This window comes from Sphaerodactylus townsendi, linkage group LG12, assembly GCF_021028975.2.
Source record: "Sphaerodactylus townsendi isolate TG3544 linkage group LG12, MPM_Stown_v2.3, whole genome shotgun sequence".
NCBI classification, from domain to species: domain Eukaryota; kingdom Metazoa; phylum Chordata; class Lepidosauria; order Squamata; family Sphaerodactylidae; genus Sphaerodactylus; species Sphaerodactylus townsendi.
In genome coordinates, this window is record NC_059436.1 from 35,284,468 (window position 1) to 35,305,726 (window position 21,259).

Below are 21,259 nucleotides of genomic sequence, written 5' to 3' on the forward strand. Positions count from 1 at the left end.
CCTACTAATGTTTTTGTATAGACAGTAACGTTTACCTTCTCAACCTCCAGGTCTGGCTGCAGTTTCAATTTGGTGCTCAAAATGGCAGCCTAGAAAACACAAATTGACAGGAAAAGTTTATGGAGGCATAGGAGGGAACGGCAGCAAAGATTCACACACACACATTCCATTTGCACCCTGCAGGCATCTTGGCATGTTCTTAGCTGTCAGAGGAATCTCCCCACACACCTGAAGTTGATTCCACTGGGTGAGGGGCAACAGAAGTCTCCAATCCTTAGGTTGCATCTCACAATTGACCTTCCTAGCTCTGTAATACAATGTTACCTCCACAGCATGCACGCTTCAGGGGGGTGCATCGGCGCTTCAAGAGGTTGCCACTGTGGGAACGCTCTGTTGTAAAAACTGTTTGCTGCAGCAATGTCAAACCACAGAGCATCAGTGGCGTAGTGGCTAAGAGCAGGTGCACTCTGATCTGGAGGAACCAGGTTTGATTCCCTGCTCTGCCGCTTGAACTGTGGAGGCTTATCTGGGGAATTCAGATTAGCCTGTGCACTCCCACACACGCCAGCTGGGTGATCTTGGGCTAGTGACAGTTCTTCGGAGCTCTCTCAGCCCCACCTACCTCACAGGGTGTTTGTTGTGAGGGGGGAAGGAAAAAGAGATTGTAAGCCCCTTTGAGTCTCCTGCAGGAGAGAAAGGGAGGATGTAAATCCAAACTACTCCTCCTCCTCCTCCTCTTCCTCTTCCTCTTCTTCGTCAACTCCCCATTACAGGTAAATCAGTAGAATTCATCACCTTATAATATACTATAATACAGAGACAGTCAGAACAAGGCAATGGTTAGAGTGCTGGAGAGGGTTCAGTGAGAGCCAGGTTCAAATCCCTTCTCTAACCTATTTTATCATGAGGATAAAATGGAGGAAAGGGGAATGATGGAAGCTGCTTTAGGGCCCCATTGAAGAGAAAGGCAGGATATAAATGAAGCAAATAATAAACACAGCTGAAAATGCATGGTGGAGATGGAAGGTGGGTGGGAGGGTGGATGAGAAGGAGAAAAGGAAGTGAGGAAGAATGTGGCACGAAGGCTGCCAAGGGAAGGAAAGGGGGAAATACTATGGAGAAGGGGAGATAAGAGGAAAATAAGTGCCCCCACCACCACCTAAAGACCTTGTGGCTTTCCCACCGCAACTGGGCCTGGCATGGCAACTAGCACTGTGAGCAGTTTATCCAGGAAACTGCCAGGAGGTGGAAAGGAATGAAAAATGAAGATCTGGTGTGGGGGTGGGGGTGCAGGGTGCAGATAATAGTAGGTTGGCTGGCAGGTGGGAAGAAGATAAGGACGTAGGAAAAGGGGAAAGGCTATTGGGATTTTCAGGGAAGGAAAAGAGGGAACAGTGGGAGGAGACGGCCTCCTGCAAGACCTTGCAAGTCCCCTGCTTGTTTATACCTGTGCGGTATGGAAATATACCATCTTTGAGGATTATGTTTCAAGTCCCTCGCTTTTGACGAAGAGATGACTAAATGTTGAGTACGCAGACCATTCACAATCCTGTACAAGCACGAGACATTGTTCAGCTGAGTCCATCAAGGTCGCTTTTGGCCGCTCTGGCCGGCAGCAGCTCTCCCGACTCTCAGGCAGAGGAAAGCCTTTCCAAGCACCTGATACTCAAGATCCTGTAAGTGGGAATTCCAGGGACTGAGCTTGGGACTTTCTGCTTGCATAATAGGTGCTCTCTATACAGCTATAGCCCCACACAGAATGTCTAGATGTGCTGCTCACCAAACATTAATGTGGAAGACACTTAACAATTCCGATAGCCCTGCAAGTAAGTTACTGAAGTGATTGACATCTTCTTTATATAAATAATGCACATACGCAGTCCAGCATCCTGTTTCATACAATAGCCAACCAGTTGCCCTGGCGGGCCAACAACAGCGCATAGGAGCCAAGGCCTCTATCTGAGATTGCCTCTTAGCACTGATATTCACAGAGTTACTGCCTCTGGATGTAGAGATTCCCATTAGTTGTCATGACTACTAGCTACTGAAAGACCAGTCCTCCCTGAATCTATCTAATCCTGTACTGTTGTGTTCACCATACTATTTGTTATATGCCCTTTGGTACTTGGTCTAGGTCATGAACACTCCACATGGCAACAAACCGTATTAAACTATGAACATTTTGTTTTTCTGAGATCATACCATACCAAAAATTATATGGAGGATTAGTTGTTATTTTGAAAGGTTGTAAAGACAGGGTTGAAAAAATGGGGACTGCAGTTTATGCTTAATTCTCACGTGTAGGGCTTGGTTGACAGGCTGGTGGTAAGAGCTCTTGGTGAATCTCAGCATTCCTTTAAAAATCTCAAGTTTCTTGTCCTCATGGCAGTGAAGATAAACCAGGGAAATCTCCAAAGCCAGAGAAGAGTTGCTAAATGAAACCTCTAGTGGTTAGGGACAAGACTCCAGTACGCTGGGCCCATAATTAGCAGCAGAACAAATTTTGCAAATAGGCTGCAATTTAATTTACTTTGTTTGATATATGTGAATGCGTTCGGGGGAAAAATTACGCAAAGTAGGAGGGGGTGAAAATCTCTTTTTTTAAGGCTGTATTAGCAAATGCATTCAAGTTTAGGGAAGGTGAACAATTTTGAGCAATAAGACATTCCTGTCATGTATCTCATATGTTAGCACAATAAGATATCATGTCTGGTTTACATGTACAGTGGGATTAGGTGATACAATCCAGAAATGGCAGTGGTGTAGTGGTTAAGAGCAGGTGTACTCTAATCTGGAGGAACCGGGTTTGATTCCCCACTCTGCCACATGAGCTGTGGAGGTTTATCTGGGGAATTCAGATTAGCCTGTGCACTCCCACACATGCCAGCTGGGTGACCTTGGGCTAGTCACAGTTCTTCGGAGCTCTCTTAGTCACACCCACCTCACAGGGTGTTTGTTGTGGGGAGGAAGGGAAAGGAGTTTGTAAGCCCCTTTGAGTCTCCTATAGGAGAGAAAGGGGGGATATAAATCCAACTCTTCTTTTTGAATTGTACCCCTTTAGACTATGGACATGTGGGTGTGGGAAAGAATGCCATTGCTAAATTCTCCCCCAGATAAAGCAATGCACCCTGCAATTGAAAAACAAAACTACCGGTAAGCAACCGTTCTATTCCCGCCCTCTTCCTACTGTGGTAGAATTCTACCAGGGGCGGGGGGAGCTTTAATGAGTGACTAAGGACTAAAGGGCAGAGTTATGGATGGTAATACGTATGAGACTCAGTGGGCCCTCACAAACTACATAACTGCCTGAACTTTGCAGGCAGTTGACATAGGTGTGATTCTACCATTAGCTGCATATTGTCACTGATCTAGGGGGGAAAGCTTCTACGGGGAAAGGAATGTGTAAATCAGCAAAACAAATGCCATGGCTCATTTCAGTCTCATATCTTATCACCTTAGATTAAGAAAAAGCTAACTCTATTCTGCATTGAGAAAGTCAATATGGCATAATGGTTTGCATGTGGGACTGTAATTACAATCTGGGTTCCGATTCTAAAAACCCTATGTTAGTTCTACCAAGCTCCTTGGAAGGATATAGACAATTTATTTAAATGACAGCCCAATAACTAAAAATGCAATCAAATGGTTGGTGGAAAGGGACATTTAACTTTTGAACAAAAGTACCATGAAATATATATTTTCCCAGTCTTCATTAAATTAAATAAAACTGATTAATGTAATTTTCCAAGGCTAAAAAGCACAAAACAAACTTCTTTTCCAGACCCAGATGAATTCTAAGCTGGAAAAAAAGTGAATGACTGTACTTCTTCCCTGGCCTGTCTCCATAACCACCTGTTTAGAATTTAATATACTGCTATTAAACAAGAGAGAGAGAGAGAGAGAGAGAGAGAGAGAGAGAGACTCCAACGCTGGCCTTTAAAACAAGTTCTACTGTATGTGACCCGCAAATGCACTCTCTTCCTCCCCAAAAATCCTGAAGCTAAAGGAACGGGGCTGTCTTCTTTTCTCTTAAAAAGCACAGTTATCTTTTTACCTTTATAAGCTGTTTAAAAATGTAAATAAAATAACTCAATAGACAATAGAGGGCATTCATTTTGCCCGAAGACAGCCGCCACCCCTTCGACATGAAATATCGCGGCACATTAAGTCATGAGACCTTGCTAATCAAAGCTGACAGGGCCTTCAATGTCCTTTGCTGAGGGGGACTTAGCGGTATCATGGGGGCACTGAAGCACGCCAGACTGCTCCTGTTCATATGACAATGGCTTTTCTTCCCTAAAAGGGCCGGCCGGTGACAAGAGTCCCCTTTGTCTGCCCCATCCTCGCACTGGGGAGCGCAAGAGAGGCCCATTCAAGCGGGGCCAGACACCCTTTGAAAGGCTGAAGTGTAACATAAGATGCAGATGAAACACTAGCCTGCCTTCTGCCTGGCCCCTCATTCTTTCTGAAGCACAGGCCCAGCCTATTCATTGCCGCTATATTAGCCTCAAAGTCTGCTCAATTCCGGCATTGTTTCAAAAAAGGGCCTGCCGGCAGCCATCTTGATTCCCTCAGAAACCAATCGTCAACTTTGAAAACACAGAGGGGAGGCTAACATTTAGCACGTACACCTGTGCAAAGAGTACCTCTCCAATTTCATCGTTGGATAGCACCTAGCAGATTTTAGGAGCTGAGAAATAAGAACAATAACCTGCCCACGGCAATTAGTGGTCTGACACACTGTCCCAACTGAAACTATTTACTAAAGTTCAGAATCTCTATCATTGTATCTATGGAGCAATCAGTGGTTAAGGTCTTGTTTCTATAGTAGCTAATTTCTATGGCAGTTAATGATTTTGAGAACCAAGATGTTGGTCCACATGGTTACAATGGTTTCTGGTATGCACTGACCTGGCATCTAACAGAGGTTGCCATGTGTCCAAGGAAAAAGAATTCTCCCATGACATTTGCCCAATTACATAATGGAAGGTCTTTGGAAGAGTGATAGAGCATACGGTATGCCTGCAAGGACTCAGAACTAAGAAAAAGCTTCATGTGAAAGTGTGGAGAGCCACTGACAATTAGAGTAGGTAGCAGAGACAGATGAACCAATCCTCTTATTCAGGATTAGGCCCTCTGTATCATTATGTGAACTGATACAGTGTGCTTTAGTAGTTAAAATGTTGGACTAACAACCTGGAGACCCAACTTCAAGTTCCCACTCAGCTCACTGGCTTACCTTGTGCCAATCACCAGCTCCCAGCTTAACCTACTTCACTGGGCTGTTTTGATAATAAAATGTGTGACTCAGGTACCCCACCATGAGTTCTTGGAGAAAATATGAGACTTAAAAAAAAATCAAATTGTGATTCTGTTTAAAGTTCCTTTCCTTCCACAGACTGTGCTGCCCAGCTGAGATTTCAGCAATGGATTTACCAAATGAACATGCTCCAAACTCCTCTTACCCAAAATTATGAGCAGACATGCAGTTACACACTTGTAATCAGATACCCTCCTTTGTGACAAACAACACTTCTTTTTTAAAAGGAAAGAAAGCCCTTCTCCTGCGGCTGGCGAGACAGAGCGGAGCGATACAGCTGGATGCATTTACTGCTGAATGCCCAGGCCCCAAGAAATTGGCCCAGAGCCTAGAAAACAGCTCGTCCTTTGAATCTCCCACCTCCGATGTTAAGAGCTACCATTTCTCCAAACTTGAAACTGCTACTCCGGGATCTGGGAACAAGCAATACCACCACATGGTGGCTGTAAAAGTATATTACAAGTTTATTTCCCCAAATGTAAGGATGCCAACATGGGGAAGCAGTGACATGACAATTGATCTGAGCTTTATCTGCTCAGTCAATTGTTTGTATTCTGCCCTCCCAGGAAGGCTGCACAGCAACACATCATAAAAACAGCACTATTAAAAAGGACAGCATTAAAAGCCAACAAACCGTTATCACAATTAAAAGCAATCATCAATTTAAAAGTATCTATTAAAACAAACATCAAAAAATTGGACTGGAGCTATTTATTCTTTGGCCAAATGAAATCAGTGCCCCTTCTTTCAGTGAGGTCTGGCTGCTCCTTCTATGGGGATGTTGTAGATAAGGGGCAGGATGATTAGGAATTGGGAGAGTGGGTAGATGCATGGCAAAGGGTACGACTTACCTCTTTGAACTTCTTGTTATGGCAAAGGTGGCTGATGTGGTCCAGAAGAAGATCGCGATCTGCATCATGCAGCTGATAGATGCTGATCAGCAGGTCTAGCAGGCTGATGTGGCACTGAGTGAGCACAGGCAACACCCGAGGCTGGAGCTTCTTGAACCTCAAGCCAGCCTGAGAAATCTGACCAAGAAATGCAAGAGGTCTATGCTTGGCAATTTTCTCAGTCTCAGATTGGAGTAGCATCAGCCTGTCAGGAGCTGAGCTGAAAAGAAACACCTGAATGCTTGCCCCAGTGCTACTTTTTTTAAAAATCACATCAATCAAAGGAAAATTCAGATTCTTTATCTCATGCTTGTCTATACCCATGACTACTTTCCTCTCCACCATGTACATGATCGAGTACACAATTAACCTATAGAACTCACTGGACCAGATATAGCGGTGGCCATTTAAAGTTTTGGCAGCTTTTAAAAAAAATTGTGGCTCAGGAGAAGCATACAAACAGCTGGTAGTTAAGAACAGGTAAATGAGACCTCAGTCTTCAGAGGCCGTATGACTATAATAATGGGCATGGCCAACAAAAAGGACGACTGAGAATTAACAAAGCTTGGCTACCAGTACTTAAAAACACCAGAAGCAAAGCCCAAGGGCATGCTAAATTCATGGACAATGAACCCCACCCAGAAACAGGATTTGCATTCACCAATGCTGCTGCTGCTGCAGGGAATGCAAATGCGACTACAAATGTAAATAGACTGATAACCCCACCCGCAATACAATGCACTCAACCACACCTTTGCATAGCAAGTTCCACCCAAACACTTACTGATTGGTTCCCCACCCTGGGACATGGACAATATATACCCCACTAAACATTCCCTTCTCACTAGACACAGTGTGTAACAGACTTCTCTCTGTGATACACCTCTGAAGATGCCAGCTACAGATGCAAGTGAAACATTAGGAACAAGATCTACCAGACCACGGCCACACAGCCCAGAAAACCCACCACAATCAGAGGACCGTTGCCTTCATGTCCTATTTGTGGGCTTCCTGGTAGCATCTGGCCAGCCTCTGCTGGAAAAAGAATACTGGACTAGATAGACAGGCATCCAAAAACACAATAGTGGGCTAAGAGTATATTGTTTACCCTGCTACTCCCAAGACAGACAAGAGCTCTTCTCTGATCTTGGAGTGAGCTTTGAAAGCATTCAGAAGAAAAAAATATCATCTACTTCCAAGTACAAAACTCAGTGATTAGGACTTTCCCATAATCCTCCATGATTGTTAGGGGTCTCAGGAAAGGAGGGCCAGAAGCAACCACAAATATGGACTGTCAACCCAAACCAGCCAAAATCTGCTGATAGACCTTTTGGTCTGATCCTGCAGGGCAGTTCATATGTCCTTAACCTGGACTCTCAGGTGGCCTCTCTACACTTTGAGAGATTCACCCTGGAGGGTGTTCATTAGAAGCCCTGAACCTGCAGGGAGCTGCTAATAAAGCTCTTAACAACAAAGCATTCCTTGGGCCTCGCCTTCCTGCAGGGTGTGACTTAAGCAGCCCTCACTGCACACCTGCTGATGGCAGCGTGCCATGCATCAGATGTTGTAGCCTGATAGTTGGCATGTGAACAGTGTAGCAGGGATGTGTGCACACAAGTACATGCATAACAGCAAACTCCATGTTTCTTTGGGGAAAAAACCAAGCTGTGATAAATATGGGGCATGACTACAGGGCACAAAAATCTACCAGGTTCCACCCAGCCACAGCACATGCACGCACTCACCAACTGGCCATTAGGATGTTCCTTTATCCTGAACTGTAGTTCATGGGCAATGTGATATGCCAGGGAACACCCTTTCCCTTTCAAATCACTGCTGGCCTCCAGCACATCCAAAAGCCACTCCAGTGGATCGTCGAGGGCTGCAAAGGCCAAATAGATTTCCTCCTTGAGCTATGGAAACAAAGACATGCATGTGTCAGCCAGACCTTATAAGCAGGGGTATCATTCTGCAAGAATACAGGATGTGCTACAAAGTACAGGATCAAGCTTCTGAGACTCTCAACTCTTTTTGTTTTCAAGCAAGTGTCTAACCCTGATGCTATATTTTCAAATGGAAGATAAGAACTATTGAAATCTCAGAAGCCAGAGAAGCTACGAATAACACTATCAGCGGTGAACAGGTATGGCAAAAGGCCAAAAAAAGAAAGCGTGCAAGAACACTCCATAATTTATGCAAGTATCAGAATCCCCTGTCTTCCTGGTGTGGAATGTTAATGCTTTTGGCACAAAATACATCTGTCCCCATTCAGAACTAAGGCCGAGTGCCTGTGTTTGTGCCTATAGGTGCACTTGCCCGAAGTATCTGGGATCTTGCATGAAACTGAGACATTCTTTTTTTAAAAAAGGAATCAAGTTCCTTGCCCTAATTATGGCTGTAAAGATTGTCTCAAAAATGAATTTGAACAGAGAGCATCAATGTTTGACATAAGAACAAGCCTGCTGGATCAGACCAGAGTCCATCTAGTCCAGCACTCTGCTACTCGCAGTGGCCCACCAGATGCCTTTGGGAGCTCACGTGCAGGATGTGAAAGCAAGGGCCTTCTGCTGCTGCTGCTCCTGAGCACCTGGTCTGCTAAGGCATTTGCAATCTCAGCTCAAGGAGGATCAAGATTGGTAGCCATAGATTGACTTCTCCTCCATAAATCTGTCCAAGCCCCTTTGAAAGCTAACCAGGTTAGCGGCCATCACCACCTCCTGTGGCAACATATTCCAAACACCAATCACACGTTGCGTGAAAATATAGCTTCTTACCCCTCTACCATAAGAAGTGTAGATTATGCAATCACCCAAAAAAAAGCCCTCAAAGAAATGTTCTTTAATGGTATAATTCATTTAAATATAAGATGGTGGGGATTTTTTTAAAAAAATATTGTTTGCCGGTCTCACCTTCTCTGTTTCTTTCTTGGCTAAGAGAGACTGAAGATTTTTCAGCAATGACTGTGGATCCTGGCCTAGAAGGAAAAAAGGGTAGCAATTTTTATTTTCCGTCCTAATGGCGCTGAGAACACTTGGGCGCCCTCCCTTTCCTCAGAGTGGAATGTCAGTCATCTGTGATCCCATCACAACCCTGATGAATCCTAGCCAGAGTCAGAGGGGCCTGGACCAGGAATACCTACCCAACCCATCCCCAAATTTGGTTTCCACTGGGTGAGCTCAATGGCATCCAGCAAGTTATTGGCAGATCCAACATCCCATGCTCAGTTTTCCAGTCTCTGCTACTTGACATGATACTGATGCACATGCACATTTCCCTCCTCTTTCAATTTACTTCAGAAGCTCTCAATGACCTAGAGCAGTTTTCTTGCTATGGGGGTGGTGGTTCTTGCATGAGGCTTGGATAGTTCAATGTGTGGCCCTGTCTTTGTTTCAGCTCTATTCTGCTGTGGACCACATGTCTTATGACTAACTACCCAAGCTCCTGAATTCCTCTAGAAATGCCCCGGAGCCTGCTTATCTCGCTCCTTGTGATAAACACCTCTTACATCCTGTTTTTCTCCTGTCCGTGGAACAGGAAACTGACGATTGTTTGGGGATGTGTGTCAGTTGTCAGGGGTGTTACTGGGGCTGATCACATGCACTCTGTCCCTTTGCCACTGGAAATTTAGGGTCTTTCCCAAGAAAAGACTGATGCTGTGTTGACTTGTAGGGTTGCCAGACTCCAGAAGGAGCCTTGAGTTCTTCCAGAATTACAACAGATTTCCAGACTACACAGAAGGAAATGGCAGCTTCAGAGAGTAGACTCTATGGTAGGGGTGGCCACCTATGGTGCTCTAGATGTGCACTGACTACAATTCCCATCAGTCCTACCAATTGGCCATGCAAGCAGGGGCTGATGGGAATTGTATTCCATGAACATCTGGACCACCATAGGTTGGCCACCCCTGCTCTATGGCATTACAAAAATGAGTTCTCCACCACCTCCAAATCTCTAGGAATTTCCTGAGCTAGAGTTGCTCAGCAAAAACTCAGCCTTCTCAAACTTTCTGATGTGCATTCTGATTACTAAATACAAAGACACGGGGGATGACTGACAAGCACTTGGTTCACCTCTCTCTCCTCCACCCCATTTTTCTAAAGCCCTAATTCTCACTGAGACAATCTATCCAGAGGGGAACTCAGTTGACTGAATGTTCCTCTATAGAAAATTAAACCATCAGTCTGAAGTAGCACAGTCCAAAAAAGGTCTATCACTTCCAGAGGCGGAGCGCTAATGGGGACATGTGGGGTCACAGGCACAGGCCATCAAGTCATGTAGGGAGGGGGTGGATAATTGCCCCCACACCCCTCCCCTTGGCCCCACCTCCACCAGCCAAAGGAGCAGCCTGGCTGGACTGCTGCCAGGCACCCTTGGCCCTGCCCCTGCCCCAGGCTCCACCGGCTGAAAGAGCAGCCTGGGAGGGCTGGCCCGAGGGGCAGCCCATGACAGGCTCCTGTCGGCTAAGGTAAGTAGGGCACTGGAGGTGGCCAGAGCAGGTGTTGCCCTGGGTGCCATTCCCCTCCCCCCACACCTCTGAAGAATTAGGCCAGTCTTCTACCTGCCCCACCATGCACACCATAGCTTGGTCCACAGAAGGCAGAATTCCAACCCTCCAGACTCTAGCACACTGCTTGACCTCTGTCATATCTCATAAACTGAGGTCAGCTTCATTGAAGCTCTCCATCAGCCTAGACACAGAATGCAAGCCAGGGGTCACATTTCACAGCAGGTCAGGCAAGAAATGTAATCTCAGCTGCATCTGTAGAATTATGTGGCAATTACAGCTGTACTGTTATATATTCAATTTTGTAGATAGGTTGTGCATAAGAGATGGCAAAATGGAGTTGTACAAAGGGACTGGGACCAAAGTCATAAAATGCCAACCCTGTCGCAGTCTCCGTGAAATCCAAAGGGGTTTTCAATAAGGAAGCCCAGTCCTATTCCTACCAACTAAATGGAGAAAAACCAGGGTTTTTACTATCATGGACTACCCACTCATTTTACTATCCTGCTGGGTGCTTTCTTTTATTTAAACCACTTATCAGCTATTTTACAGGATGGTTTAGAATTGTGCCTTCATAAGGGAGTGGGTACTGAATTGCCTTGTCTATTTGTGATACCACATACTGCACAACTTGCACTATTATGACTTGGACCATTAGTTGCTCATATTGACATTCAATTAAGTACTCCTGGTTCCACAGCATTATTGTTTCCCCTACTCTGAGAAAGGTGAGTTATAAATAAGCTAAATAGATTAGTTTCAAATCAGCAAAAATAACGAAGTTTTTAAAATTCTGTCCACTTTTTAAGATTTAATTATTTTGTGCTCCTTAACATCATGATGATCTGTCTGCTGCCACTTGTTCCTGATTTGTTTCAATTAACTTTTTTATTTGGTTTGTTGTACGGAGCTATCTTTTATTTTTGCTTTGCAAACCATTGTTTTAAAAGGTTACAAACATCTGAGTGTCACACACAAAGAGAGAGAGAGAGAACTAATCCTTTTAACGGATCCTTTTAAAAAGTCATTTAAGGTATCAGCTGTCAGGTCACCTTATGACACAAGACCAAATCCAGACGGAGGTTTCGTGGATTCTTTCTTGGTTGTCTGATCACACTTCCCAGCTACTTTATCCAGACAGTAAATGTTCCTAAATATATTTTAATTGCAGTTTTTCTACAGTTTGCACAACCAGTGAGACGAAAAATGTCACCAAAATTAAGCAGGAGGCCCCTTGAAGACTGACAAAAAAAATTATAGCATAAGTATAACAGACTAACATGGCTATTGCTCTGAAATTATTTACATTCTACCAAGCTTTTTTTTTTTTTTAAAAAAAGACAGCGACAAAGAAGTTGTTAGGGTCAACTGATTGTTGTCTCTCTGTGATATACCTCTGAAGATGCCTGCCACAAATGCAGGCGAAACGTTAGGAAGAAGATCTACCTGACCACGGCCACACAGCCAGGAAAGCCCACAACAATCAGTTGAATCCAGCCGTGAAAGCCTTCGACAATACACTGTTAGGGTTAATTTACTAACATGTTTTGGAGCAGAGGCCAACCCAGGACAGTCACAGTAAATTCTTACAAATATGTGGGAGGGAAGAGCAGAGCTGCCAGAAAAGTGCACATATTTGCTGATCTATCCATTCAATAAATAATTTTTAGTGTGAGAAAAAAAGGTATTAGAAGGACAAGTGTGCCTGCTTTCACCTGTAGGGCGGTACAGGAAATGGAGCCCTGATCCTGGCCGGACTCACACCTTTTGTTCAGCTGCTTAAGTCTCAGAGCTGATAAGGTCTGACTTGGAGTCTCCCACACTGATTAGCACAACAGGTCTTTCTTGGGCTATGTGCGAAGGAGATGAGAGCGAACTGAGCAGGAATAACTATTCTCGTCTGTTTGAAGTCTACATTTTGTTGCCCGCTTGGGACACGCATTCAAGCTCATATCAAAGGAGGAAAATGGAACCCGAGTCATTGTCTCCAGCTTGGCAGGCTGACAGCTCGACAGCTCCCAGGCCTTTTAATTCTAGGAAGCCAGTGGCTCCAAATTCTCAGGTCAGCCTCTCCAATGAATTTGCTGTTTGTCTTGGAAATAGTATTGTTTAATGCGGGCAGCTTGCGGGGAGGACAGCCAGGACAGACCGCCAGAGAGAGACTGAGAAGGATAAAGGCCAGTTGGACAGAGGAGGAAGAGGGGAGGGGTTGGAACACAAAGCAGAGAATCAAAGAACTCAGCCAAAATATCCCTTGAGGGATTACATCTGCTGCAAGCTTGGCTTATTCGTTTTGTGGGTTGGCGTAGCTTTTGGTCTTGGAAGTTCCAGACATTCCCAAGGCAAGTTCTTTCACTGAACCCTTACGGACACTCAACATGACTACCTGTTGTCCAGTAAAAAGGGAACCTGGCCGACAATAACATTGACTTGCCTTGAAGAAGCAAACCCAAAGTCTTGCATTATTGGCCGGCCAGATGCTTTCGGAAACTCACAAACAAGGTGAGATGGTCTCCATACCTACCTGATAATTACCGGTAACTGTAAACAGCCCATCAGTCTGGGGGCTCTAGTATTATTAACCCACACTACAGAAGGGAGGGCAAACAACTGAGAGACTATGGCTAGCATACAGCCACTGAGTGAGTTTATGGCAGGGGCTGATAGGATTTGTAATCCACGAACATCTGGAGAACCACAGGTTGCAGACCCCAGGTTTATAGCAAAGGTGACATTTGAACCTGATCACAGCCTCTGCTACACCAGCTGTACAAGTATTCTTCATGCATTTTTTCCTTTCATGCTATAACAATTTACCGGCTTGCAAGCAATGGGGCAAGAGGAGAGTGCTAGGAAAGAGAACAGAAAACTAGAGCTGTCCTCTTGTAACACACTTGCAGCGCAGGAATAACCAGAGCTGTACCTTTCTACGCTTATTGAAGTTAACAGGCTTAGAAAGGCAAGCTCTGCTTAGTGCTACACTGTTGGGCAGCTTGGGGATATTCACTGGTGTGCCCTGCCCACACTTAGAAGAAAAATAAAGCAAAAATCAGAACAGTAGATTAAATAACTGACAATTTCCATGGCATCCAACGTTTGCCATCTTCCTCTGTTAACACCAGCCTTGAGCCTTACATGCTCAGACCAAATCTAAATTATGACACCCTGACATTGCTTTGCTGTGGGGTTCCCTCCACCCATTGAAACACAAAGAAGGACATTCACGAAGCATTTACCTTCAAATGTTTTATGCTTCATTTTTCTCTGACCCCATGCCCTGAGATTAGCTTGCTGGAGTCTCTTGTTTTATGCACTCAAACAACCCACTGATGGGAATGGGCATTCCCTTTCCCCACAAGCCCAGAGTGAGAACATCATGAAAGCTGAACTTTAGCCTCCTTTGGGGGTAAGCAGTACAAGGGAGGGGGGACGGGAGACGGGAAGATGCTGTTGCTCCTTGGAGGCTGAAGCACTGAAAAATATCACCCGGCTGCAGCAAGAAAGGTCAGCGGCTTCTTAGGATCACAATCTCTTGTTTTCTTCCATTTCCCCTTCTTTGTCAAAGCCAAACACTTCAACATTCTTTACACCCCCTCCTTGCTTCTCAGAAATGCAGGAAGGGAGGACTTGGGGAGGAGACAAAAAGATCCAGCTATTTTGTAAGTCAAGGGATATACAGGAACGCACGGATGTGCCATTTACTGGAGCTGTTACTCCATTAAAAATATCTTAGGTAATTGGGTAGAATCAATATGAATAATCATTTATTCAATTAAATGTGAAAAAAAGAAGAAAACAAATGTTGTAAAGGAAAAAGGAACATAGAAGCAAGACAGACTCAAGAAATAGTTGTTCATTCAGTTTACAATTAATGTATAGAAGAAGGAGGAGGAGGAGAAGGAGGAGGAGGAGGAAGAGGGAGGAGGAGGAGTTTCTCTCCTGTAAGGAGACTCAAGGTGGCTTACAAACTCCTTTCCCTTCCTCTCTCCACAACAGACACCTTGCAAGGCAGGCAGGACTGAGAGAGGTCTGAGAGAATTGTGACTAGCCCAAGGTCACCCAGCAGGAATGTAGGAGTGCGGAAACACATCTGGTTCATCAGATAAGCCTCTGCCACTCAGGTGAGGGAGTGCAGAATCAAACACGGTTCTCCAGATTAGAATATACCTGCTCTTAACCACCACACCACACTGACTCCCTCAACTCCCTTCTCTCTCATACTGTGGCTTCGGGGGCAGCAAAGAACTTTTCTGTGACTGGTATGGAGGGAAGGGTGACTAGAACCTGCTCACTTCCCACGGTGCCATTACCTCTCCCATAACGAATGGTGACACCCCCATTTTCATCCCATCTGATATTGTTCTAACTGCTTTTCCAATTCTTACATGTTAGAGATGCTGTATATAAACAAAATACACTATTTACTCAGATGAAAGTCTAGGTTTTTCTCAAAGATGCCATCTTACACTGACATACAAGCTTGAATTATGTCAATGAATTTGGTCTTTGTGTGTATAACATCTATGCATTTGGGGTCATCTTCCTTTTAAATAAATAAGGTTAAGGCAGGGGAGGGATTTTTTTTCCACTGAAAAATGCCACTGCTTAGCCACAGAAGAGGAGTCTATGCTACAGAGGGCTGAACTTCACTGTTAATCCATTTCCACTAGTCCAGCTCTCGTCTGAGGTGTGAGTTTTTCCATGGTAGCCTCATTAAGGAAAAGCAAGCCATATCTCCGACAAAATAGGGGTGGAAGAAACAGATAAAGACTTCAAAATGGCAGAAACCTCACCATCAAACTCATCGCCTGGGTTGCTGTCCTTGAGCATCGTGCTTTGGCGAACAGCAGAAACGGGAACTGAGTTTAACTGTTGGAGGCTGACAGTCTGGGTTCTGTAAAGACAGGGGGGAAAAAATTCATCTCAACTGCTGTTCTTAATACTATGCATTACAAGAATGGGCCCATCAAGACCACATCAATGGTCCGTCTAGATCAACACAGTGCTTGCCAGCAGCAGCCAACCAGAAACCCCAGGGAGACTCACAGTAGCAAGTCACAACAGGAATATCCGTCTGCCATTGTTAATCTGCTACATCTGACAGCCAAATTCCACAGTCAGGAATAGATTCCACGGCTGATTGTCTTGGGTAGTTGCCATCCATAGCCCTCTCTTGTCTGTCTTAGTTATTATGTCCAAGAACACACAGATCTGTCCCACTGAATCAAACCAAAGAGCCACCTAGACCAACATCCTGCTTCCAACAATGGCCAGCCAGATGTCTGCAGGAAGGTATACCCAACCCTTGTTATTTCTCTAGTACTTTGAGAGACATTGCCCCTAAACATGATGATAGCTGTTAAAGGTAAACCATTTTTCTTTTTGAAACTCTAAGCACTTTTCACCCAAGGGTTGGGGTGGCACAAGCAGGCACCAATATATTTTTGGTGGGAAACAACCTCCCATCCAGCACAGTGCTACTGCCTTTTTGATGGTAGCATGCATGGTTTTGAGACGGAGGACTACTGCCCATACCATGCTTCCCCGTCACACCAAAACAAGAAAGAGGATTATTGTGCCTCTGTGCCACACAAGGAAACACATCTCACCGTGATGTATCTCAGAAGATGCCAGCCATAGATGCAGGTGAAACTTTAGGAACAGAAACTACTAAACCTAGGCCACACAGCCCAGAAACCTGTAACAGCCAAACAGGTTCATTGTACTGGGAACCGAAAGTAAATGATGGATGCTTAAAATTAACTTTTTACAGATGTAACTTATGAGATATGGAGACACGGTTTCTTTCCTGATTATATACATTGTTTCTGAATGGAAAGGATGACAGTAACTGGTCAGACTACTTCTGACTGTATGAACTGTGAATTTTTCCCACAGGTTTCTTAATCTTTTGGAGCTTTTTAAACACAGACATGTCCCTGAGAGGTGAAGCAGCCACTCAGCTGTTTTGACACCTGAGCCTTTGGGTTTGCTGCTCCAGAGGGGTTTGAGGGCGGTCTGTGAGAGAGTCCAGACGAAGAAGGGAAGCGCCTCAGCAAAGGAGCAGACAATTTTGTGTGCAGCCTTGCCTGGTAACACTGCAGGCATGGTTAAATTCTACCTCTGGGACAGGACAGGGTTGTGAGTCTGGCCTCTAGTGATGAGCAGGTCTGGAAACTACAAGCTTTAATTTACCTTATGACGGGTACATAAATCTCCTTTGTTGTTTTATTAAACTTCCTGCTTACTCTTCATGCACAATACAAAATTTACCTCAAAGCAGCAACCCAAGCCCACCTGCTAGCATAAAACCATCTAACTGAGAGGAAAGCTTATATCACAGTACCAAGCAGGTCTGTCACAAAAACGTTAAACTAGCCAGGGCCACTCCAGGCTACCACACTAAAGAGTAATATCTCCTCTGCAGTACCTGGAGAGATCTCTAAACCCCATCTGAACAAAAATCGGTTAAACGGCTGTTTTCCCCATCTGGGATAGCTCTGTTAGTCTACACTGCAACAAAACAGCAAGCAAAGCGCATTGCAACAAAACAAAACAGAAGTCAAGTGACACCATAAAGACTAACAACATTTACTCCAGTATAAGCTATCATAAAACAGTGCTCGTTTCATGAGATATAGGAGAAATAAGCCCCTTAGCCTCAGTTTACAGACAATTACACAAAGGGAGGGGGAAGGGAGGAGTAGAGCAGAGAAAGGCCTAGTATCATCACAGTCAGGTGAGATTTTCTCTATGGGGACTTGAACCATCGATTTGCCAACTTGCAGGTGGGGTGTGGAGATCTGAAATTACAGCTGATCAGTCACCCTTGAGAAAATTTCTGTTTAGGACAGTGATGGCGAACCTTTTTGAGACCGAGTGCCCAAATTGCAACCCAAAACCCACTTATTTATCGCAAAGTGCCAACACGGCAATTTAACCTGAATACTGAGGTTTCAATTTAGAAAAAAATGGTTGGCTCTGTGGCACAGGTTACTCGGGAGTAAGTTTGGTGAAGCAACCGTGCAATGGGTGAATCACGACCCTAGGAGGGTTTACTCAGAAGCAAGTCCCATTGCCAGCAACCAAGCTTACTCCCAGGTAAAGGACCATGCCCAGGCTAGCCTAGATGTGTGCGTGGGGTGTGTGTGTGATTTTCCACCCCCCCACATGATGAACTCTGTGCACGTGTGCCCACAGAAAGGGCTCTGAGTGCCACCTCTGGCACCCGTGCCATAGGTTTGCCATCACTGGTTTAGGAGGTGGACTCCATGACATCATACCCTGATCAGGTCCCTCCCCTCCCCAAACCCAGCCTTCCCCAGGCTCCACACCCAAATCTCCAGGAATTTCCGAACCCAAAGATGGTAGGTAGCCCTAACAGCATCCATTAAACTACCCATGTAGTTCAAGTCCTCACTGAGAAAACCTCACCTGATTTATTATGCTAGGGTCCTGTCTGCTCAATTTCTCCCTTTGCACCTTTCTTTCTGTAATTTTCGGTAAAACTGATGTGAAGGGGTTTATCTTTCCTATTGTATCTGACGAAGTTTGCTCTGAGTCACAAAAACCTCACACTGAAATAAACGTTCTTAGTCTTTAAGGTGCTTGTTTTTTTGCCTCTGCCCACTCCCCCACCCGACCCCTCCTCCTCCCTCCAAACATTGTGAGAGCTCGCATTGGCCATTGTGGGTTTCTATACGGACCACCAGGGCACAAAGAGGAATTGGCAGATATGAAAAAGGGAAGGACTTGGCTCTGTCCGTCACAGCTAACAAACTACGCTAAGGAGAACGAACACCGATCAGCTCAAAAATAACAGCACGTTTTGAGCTGATTCACTGCATTAATTTTAAATATGCGACTCCTATTTTCTTAATAAATCAGTTTTAAGCACTTTTTGACCTAAAAAGAACCTAATTTGGTCTGGTTAATCCAAGCAGGATTTTTTGTGTGGCACACCTGAACTGTGAAAACTCCTTGGCATGAAATTTTCCCTGCAAACAGGACACTGTCACAGCAAAGAACCTTCTCCCCTCGCTTTGCTTACTGTGCAGGTTTTCTAATTGCAGGGAACTTTAAATATTTTATAATGTTCTATTGCAAAGGAATTCAGTAGCAGTTCTCCTGTTTCTGCTCCAGCAAGATGTTGTCTGACACCTTACGTGGGTAGAACCACCTGAAGTCTGAAATGGTGGGGTTCGTTTTGCTGCCACAGATTTGTGCCACCTTTTTGCCCCGCACATATGAACCAGGCGAAGAGGTTTGAAAAATCCAAGCCTATAAATCAAGAGGCATCTTAGTCTGAGGGGGAGGATTAACTAGTGGGGGATATGACAGAGGGCTATACAATTAGGAGCAATGTGGAGAGAGGTGGAAGAGAGAAAATTTCTCTCTATCATAATACTAGAATGTATTGGTATTCAATGAAGCTGGTTGGCAGAACATTCAGGACAAACCACAGAAAGAGCTTCACGCAAGGCATAATTAATGTAGAACTCACTGAAGTAGCTTCTGGCTTAGGTCAATTCTGCACGGCAAAATTGCTCCTCTGTTGGCTTGGGGAATGCCCCGGTGCTGCAGCATGTCTGCCATATTTTTGCCCCAGTGCCGCCCCGTGGCATTGGCTTTGCTCTGTGAATTTCCAGAACTGCAAAGATTGAGGTTCTTTTGAAATGCCCCTTTGTTGCTCCGGTGGCTTCCGCCGCTGTGCAAAACTCCACAGTAGGACAACTGGGGGCGTTTTTCCAGCCTTGCCATTTTGGTCACCTTGCCATTCTGGACAGGTGCTGAGAATTGACGCCCCCCCCCCCCTTGCGGTGGGAAAAAATGAAGGAGAAACTTTGGTTTTTAGAAAGAAGGGAGAAACCTTGGACAGAAAAGCGGTTTGTGCAGGTACCGCAAACGGTAAGACAGCAGTTTTCTTGCACACACAAGGATTCTAGATTTAGATTTTAGACAGAGGGGGTGCATGGGACAGCAATTCCATTGCACATGCAAGGATTTCAGATGGTGGCGGCGGGCAAGGGCGCCGATCCTCAGCGCCTGTTTTGTGTTCAGAGTAATTTAAAACTAGAACAGTGAAAGTGAGTTGGGGGAACAGGGGGAGATTCAGCCAATCAGAATGCGGGAAACGGAGGTTGTCTGCGTATGCATGGAAGACATTGCGGAAGAGCTCATGGTGCGAATGGAGAAGCACTGGGCTCATGAAGAAACATTTGGGGCATAACGCGCTGACCCTGCCACAAATCCCAGGAAAAACCGGGGAACAGTGCAGAGTAAACAGCAGGGCAAAAAGCGCTGTGGCAGGCACGCTCCCGGATCTACCACGGGCATTTTGACTGAAAAATTGCCTTAGGCAGTTTTGAAAGTGAATGAGACCAACTCATGGAGGACAGCCCATCAAAGGCTATTGGCCATCATGGCTAAATTGAACTTCCATGTTCACAGAAAGTATACCTTGTACGCCAGTTACTGGGGAAAAACACTAGGCATTGGCCACTATGTCCCTGCTTAAGATGTTTCCAGGACATCCAACTGGCAAGAGTGGGAAATGAAATACTGGACAAAATTGACCTATGGCGTGATCCAACAGGCTCTTCATACTTTCTTGCTGACAGAATTTGCTGCTACAAGATATCCTGGTATAGGTCTGTTTAAAAAAATATAGGTGTTTCAAAAAATAGTAAGGTAGAGGTCTGTTTAAAAAAAATAGTAAGGTGAATTCACAGGCAATAGACCAACCTTGACAACTTAATGAAACCTCCATGCTTAGAGGCAGTATATATTTCCAAACGTCAGATGCCAGAGACACAGAATAAGGGAGGGCTGTTGCCTTCATGGCCTCTTTTGGGTGCCACTATTGGAAAATACGAATTGGCTTTTGAAAGGCCTTTGGTCTGATCCAGCAAAGTGCTTCTTGTGTTTCAAGGAGGCTAAAAACCATGGGCTCCTGTTGTGCTGCTTTCCCATCAGGCGCAGCCGATCCCTTGGCTCAGACACTTTGGAAATGTCGAGAGGAGAGAAGGAAAAGAGGCCAGCCGAGGCTCACAGCGGGGCTGCCAAGTCAAAGGATGTTTCTCAGTGTCCAAGGCAGCTGTTTCGCACTCGTTGTTAACACAGCAGAAGGAAGTCAGTGGCCTGCACAGACTCCAGAACTCGCTTGATGGATGCTTGCTTCCCATTCACAGAGCCAGGCAGACAGCAAGCCCCAGTAAACTAGCCTCGGGCACCCTCTGCTGGCAGACTCCCTGCCATCCCTCCTTCTGGAAAATCAAAGGGTTAAATTATTTAAAAGAGAAGTGTCACAGATAAAGGCCTGTTTGGAAAAATCCTTAATCCAATTTGTGGGGACAGGAAGATGGTAATGCATCCTCTGTGTATGCTCAGACACTCTGCCTCTTTTGTGCGCTAGCTCGGGGTTTTAACAAATACCAAATTAGGATTTCATTGTTTCCTTTAGACAGCAGGAGCTTTATGCTTACAGCTGCAGGTATCAGCTTGAAAGATTACATATCTTAGGTTATGCAGACAGCAACATCTGCT

General features: G+C 45.0%; 1 protein-coding gene across 2 annotated transcripts in view; it reads right to left on the reverse strand.

Annotated features, from left to right (window-relative positions):
- EXD3 (exonuclease 3'-5' domain containing 3) overlaps positions 1-21,259 on the reverse strand; it is a 182,752-nt gene that overhangs the window by 141,545 nt on the left and 19,948 nt on the right. Inside the window, exons 2-6 of one of the 2 annotated variants that reach the window (XM_048512193.1) lie at positions 15,508-15,608; positions 9,120-9,184; positions 7,956-8,123; positions 6,172-6,348; positions 36-89 (exon numbers count right to left, since the gene is read on the reverse strand). In XM_048512193.1, coding sequence (XP_048368150.1) covers positions 36-89; positions 6,172-6,348; positions 7,956-8,123; positions 9,120-9,184; positions 15,508-15,544 — 501 coding nt within the window. In that variant the 5' untranslated portion in view covers positions 15,545-15,608. Of the gene's footprint in view, positions 1-35; positions 90-1,447; positions 1,626-6,171; positions 6,349-7,955; positions 8,124-9,119; positions 9,185-15,507; positions 15,609-21,259 lie in introns of those variants that run through there. The other variant, XM_048512194.1, reaches the window with a different exon arrangement.